The sequence below is a fragment of the Eucalyptus grandis genome, chromosome 3 (assembly GCF_016545825.1).
Source record: "Eucalyptus grandis isolate ANBG69807.140 chromosome 3, ASM1654582v1, whole genome shotgun sequence".
Taxonomy (NCBI): Eukaryota; Viridiplantae; Streptophyta; class Magnoliopsida; order Myrtales; family Myrtaceae; genus Eucalyptus; species Eucalyptus grandis.
In genome coordinates, this window is record NC_052614.1 from 67,670,929 (window position 1) to 67,676,732 (window position 5,804).

The 5,804-nt window shown below is 40.4% G+C and overlaps 1 protein-coding gene across 1 annotated transcript; it reads right to left on the minus strand.

Moving 5' to 3' along the window:
- Positions 1-1,848: 1,848 nt before the first annotated feature.
- LOC120291185 lies at positions 1,849-4,275 on the minus strand. Its single transcript, XM_039308223.1, has 2 exons — positions 3,856-4,275; positions 1,849-2,544 (listed from the first exon to the last, which is right to left on the minus strand). Exons 1-2 carry the CDS (start codon positions 4,215-4,217, stop codon positions 1,902-1,904), a joined length of 1,005 nt encoding a protein of 334 aa, XP_039164157.1. The 5' UTR covers positions 4,218-4,275; the 3' UTR covers positions 1,849-1,901.
- Between the last annotated feature and the right edge of the window lie 1,529 nt (positions 4,276-5,804).

The following is a 5,804-nucleotide window of genomic DNA, read 5'->3' on the forward strand; positions in this document are numbered from 1 at the left end:
TGAAGATTTCTCGCGAATCCGCACGTCCACCGAATTTGTGTATGCATGTGCATGCATTGATGAGGAATAGACAATGGACGTGCAAGAGCTTCTTTCCTTATTTTTTTTCTTATGCGTGTTCAGACCAGCGAAAGAGGGACCATCTTTTTATGCACGCAATCGACCGCGAGCCCCTGCTTCTTATTGTCCTCTTAGTATCGATGCAAATGCGACTACATGAAATGCAATTTTACTATATGCAATTTTTACTCCCTAATTTTCTATGCAATTAATTACTACATGATTAGTCAAAATTTAGGTGTCAACAGACCTCGACCTCGCCGGCCGTTGCCTCTGGCCGGTCGCCGAGCTTCGACGACCGGCTGGAGGAAGAAGATGAGCAGAAAAAAAAAAAAAAAAGAATAAAGAAAAGAATAAAAAATTAAAAGAGAAAATAATTTTAAAAAATATTAAAATATTATTAAAAATTATACACGTCAGCGCCGATCGGGCCCCGTCAGCTGGCCGGTGTCCAGTCAGCAAAATCCGGCCAAAATTGGCCGGAAATGACTGAATTGGCACAACGTAAAAAGGTTTAGGATTAAATCGGCACTAAAAAAAAGGTTTATGACCAAATTGGCACAAAGCCAAAAGGTTTAGGACTTTTTGGCACTTTTCCCGAATTTACTCATAAAACTCATGGAGAGAGAAAAAAAAAAAAAAGGCTAACACTCCTCTTGGTTAATAAAAATGCAATGGAGGGCAAGCCAAAAGTTCAAACCTTATGATCGAAGCAATGTGGGACTTCGGTTTATTTGTAAAATGATCTTGGAAATTAACTTTTCATTTGGTGAAGAACTTGAGACATTAATTCAACAATTCTCTATATTGGCTTTATGTTCGCAGCCAAGGCAAAGACTGAATTTTGCCAAAAGAATGGCTTCTTCGTCATGTTTGTCAGGATTCTTTGCTATTGTGATTTTTTTTTACAATAATTTTGTCTTTCGCCGCAACATTTTAGATGAAATGATACCTAATGTTGATATACTTTTTTTCACTGACCATATAATAGATTCCAAACCAGGCACATCACACCTTGGTTACAATGTAACAATAGTCAACTCCTCACCTAAGTTTAAGTGCAACACCTTCTTCACAAGATAAGTGCCATGTACTCCACCTCTATAGAAGGCAATGCTATATTGTCTTGCTATGTCGCTTTGCAACTCGCTGCACCACTTACTAGCATAAAAGTTTTCTCGCTTACAATCTGCATTCATTCAAGTCTCTAGCATGACTGGAATATCAAAGACCTATAGTTTCACTATGATTGTCATCCATTTGGTATATAATGTTTATTATGCCTTTCAAATATTTGAGGATCCACTTCATAGTCTTCCAAGTAGCTTTGCCTAAATATTTCATGTAACAGATAACAAGCACTTACATCCTGCAAATGTTAGGCCTACTACAAACTATAGTGTACATAGTTTACCAAATAACGAGAAGTAAAATGTCCCCTTACCTACTTACATCCGAGACAAATAATTAAGGATGATCGATTCTCAGATTTTGGAACTAAGAACCTACCCTGTAAACTCTAAAATTGACTCTAGAATCGGCCCACCAAGGCCAATTAGGTTCAATTCTCGAGAGAAATCAGACTGAATGCTCAGATCTAGTTTGAGGGTCATGTACCACTACACTATCACCCTTTTGCAAGACTTAAATGAACAAAAGAGCCCACGCATGTATACACAAAACGACTATTTAAATATTTTTATGGATGACGGAAATATTTTTCGTTCATTTATTTTTATAATAGATACAAATGACTATTTAACAGAAAATACTTTTCAAATTGTTCATCTTCCTCTAAACAAAAATGCACCCTTAATTGCAAATAATTGGGTGCCGACCATCTAGACTGCCTGGGCATCATATGGGAGGTAACGTTGCGGCGTGGGCATCGCGATCATCCGCTTTGCTAGTTCACGTAACTTGGAAGAAGCCCAATGGAGGAGGGGACGGACCAGGTCCCACAGCTTGGACGGTTCCGTGACTGTGCTCCAGACCTTCCGCGCGGCTCGGCCGATTGGAGTGTCAGCCAGCGAGGCGATACCTTCGCCTACCTTTGCAAGCAGCAGTTGCCACAGATGCTTGGTGTTCTCCCATACAGCCCCAGACCCCCGCCCCCCCCAGAAGTCCTTGATTAACTTCCTTATTTTTGACTTATCTCCCGTGGCTGCGGCCTCCGCTATGCCATCCGCCAGCTTCTCTGTCGCTATCTCTGAAGGGTCAATGGGGATCTTGATCTTGATGCTTAGGTACGTCGCAAAGCTGGTGTTGTCGCCCTCTTCCTTTCCTCGTACCGGCTGATCAAGGCGGCCGACTTTCCAGCTCTCGCGCATCATTTCTTGGATGCACCCGACGTGAAAACAACCATCCTTGCCCATCGAGACGTAGAACCAGCTCGGGATAACAGCTCCGTCAACTCGGATCGACACCTTCTTGCACCACTTGCATCTCAGTGATACGTTCTCCATCTTGAGCATGATCTCCTCACTATCAAGAAGCAAAACAAAAGGTACACGGATATTATGACAGAAGACGGCGATTGTTATGCAATAAGGTGCAAAATAATGAACCTGCAATCCAATATCAGATTATGAAATTACAAGAGAAAATAAACACGAAACAATGAGGACAAGAAATATTTACGTGATTTGGTTAAAATTAATACCTACTATATGGGAATAAGTGCCACAAAGAATCAACTATCAATAGGGGAATTGCGAGACTCGCATAATCGCTTCATCGTTCAGATATTTCAGTCTTAGATTTAACTAAAGCAATCTCACTTAAAAAACTTTGGGACTAAACCTTTCTATCTAAGCAACAAGGGGCTTAAGTCAATTACTATTGTAATCTTGAAATTCAACTTTGAATTTGGCTAGAACTTGAGACATTGGCTCAATCCTTCTCTATCTTGGCTTGACGGTTGCAGTGGAGAGAATTATCAAAAAAAGTCTTAAACCTATTGCAGTTGTGCAATTCAATCCTAAGCTTTATTTATTTATTTATTTATTGTCAATTGAGTATTAAACATTTTATAGTTATGCCAATTCAGTCCATTCGGCCATTTTAGCTGGCCGGTGTTGACATGAATGTCAACCGTCCTACATGGCATGGTCGACGCTGACGTTGACATTTTAAAATAATATTTTGATATTTTATTTTGTTTTTCTTATCTTTCTCTTTCTTTCTTTTTTCTTCTTCCCTTCCTTCATCCTCCAACCCAGGGTCGGTGAGGCCGAGCCTCACCCAGCACAGCGAGGTCAAGCCAAATTGGAAGGTTTATGACTAAATTGACATCCATATAATAGATTTAGGATTTCTTTTTATCCCCGTAATTAACAATCAATAGGAAACATTCATCTCCTATTATAGTTCTTTATAACTTACACAAGTAAGAACCCATAACCTTTCATAAAATTAATTTTTATTAAGTGAAATACGAACATAATAAGTAAATTTTAGTGTGTTATTATGAAGAAGAAATTTCACAAAATAAACTAAAAATACTTTACTAAATTAAAATTACCTCAATAATCATAATAATTTTTATTCCAATCGTAAAGAAAAAACTAATCTACATTATTTTACTACGCAGTATTGTTTCTTGCATATAATAAGAAAGATGTTTAATCAAGCACCGTAGAATTTCTCCGACTCCATTAAAATTCTGTCTCCGTCACTGACTTCGAGCAGTGGCGAGGTCACGGGACCCTTACCGCTGCCCCTTCTTCCGGCCATGGGGGGAATCACCTTCTTACCCTAAATAAACAAGTAGATAAAACAAATAAATTTACTCACTCGTTAACTTTTATGATTTTTTCGAGGTGAAGACAACATGGGTGGAAGCTGCTCTTTCCATCGATCGACTTGTACCCGCAACCGCCTAGCTGCTTGGAGCATGCCCCGCAGAATTTGCCGTCAGCAGCTGTGAAGCTTCGAACAAATAAGAGAAGACCGAGAGGATGGGGCTTGTCGATAGGTGGGGACATGCACGCCTTGTGGACGTGGACCGCGCACCGCTCGCACGAGTACGAGCACCAGAACCCGATCTCCTTGCACGCAAAGCAGTAGAACGGGTTGGGGCGCTCGGTCCGCTTGAGCCTGTGCTCCGGGTGGATCCACGGCCCACCCTCAACGGCGCCAGCTCCTTGGGCAGACATTAAATTGCGGACTAGGGTTTCGAGGTAATGCCAGAGTATGGAAAGAAGATCAAGAATCGACACCTTTTGATCTCTCTTTTTTCGCTTCCCTCTCGATTAAATCCGAAGAAATGAGTTTGAGAAATATGAATGGAATCTGAAGAGGACAATCCCACGTCGGTCCATCTTGCGACACTCATTTTCTCTAACATCAAGACAAACCGATTGACTCTATCGATCTCAGTCACCAGGGTCAATACATCGACAGCCCCTCATGACGAAAAGTCTTGCCTTTCTCCCCCTTTTTCTGTTTTTGGGTTTTCTGAGGCTACGTTTGATCGTCGAAATAATAATAAAGATATGATAGGATAAAGTAGGATATTAAATCTTATGGATAATAAATGCGGACATATCTAATCCTATCAAGTGTTTGCGCATTTCGGGATAAAATTAAAAAATAAATATGATATTCAATTAAATTATAAAATTAAAAAATAGAAAATTCAATTAATTAAAGGCCATGGAAAAGCCCTAGATCTAGGAATTGTGGCCACCTCTGCAGTGGCCACCATTGAAAACGGTGAGATGCGAAGATGGGAGAAGAAGTGGAAGAAGAGGGCTGACAATGAATCGAAGAGGCGGAGGCATCCATTTGACGTAAATGCTTATGATATCTTCTCTTTTTGTTAAGTTCTTTCTTTCCTTAAAAAAAAAAATCTTATCCAATCCGGACTTATCCCACCCCCTCCCCCGGATTTTTTATCCGGATGTATCCGGGTTTGTCCGATCCGGTGGACATTCCAAAACATTGGATAGGATAATTATCATATCCAGACTCAAATCCGGATTACCAAACGCAACCTGAATTCTTTGCACTAGGATAGGACTTTGTCTGGGTCTCGTCGAACCGTGTTCTCAGTATTTGAGAGAGATACTTTGTTTTGATGTTCCCTTTTGTAGACGAAGGTAATTAATTCTCATACGTTAGAGAATTTCCTTCACAGGCATCAACCAATTAATGGGGAAATCTGAATTGTGTATCTGTTCGCATCGCTGCGTCAAAAATTCGCCACCTTGCAAGGACCCGCCCTACTCCGCGTAGGGCATGGAGTAAGATCTGAATGAATTATTTCCCCCTGTATATTATTGGCATACGAAGTTAACGAGATATTTCATGTGCTCATGATTTATTTTAAAATCATGTCGTCGTTGATGACGATCCAATACGCTTTCTTTGCATCCTTCCCCCCCAATAATCCAACATGAGTCTCTGAATAGGTATAAACAAGAGCGTAGATTTTGGCTCTTAATTTCCATGGTATCGAGATCAGAAGAAATTGATTGGACAAGAACTCAAAAGGCATTTTGATTCCCCCCACCTCCTATCTACGGTCTTGTTTACATTACGAGTTGCTTCAGATTCACATTACAAGAGGGCCAACGGTGATAAATGAGCGAAAATTACCAAAAAAGTTCCAAACCTATTGTAATTGTAACAATTTAGTCCTAACATTTTGCAGTTGTGTCAATTCATTCCATTTGACCAATTTTTGCCGGCCAGCACTGACATGGATGTTGGTTGGCACTGGCCGTCCACCTAGCAGTGAC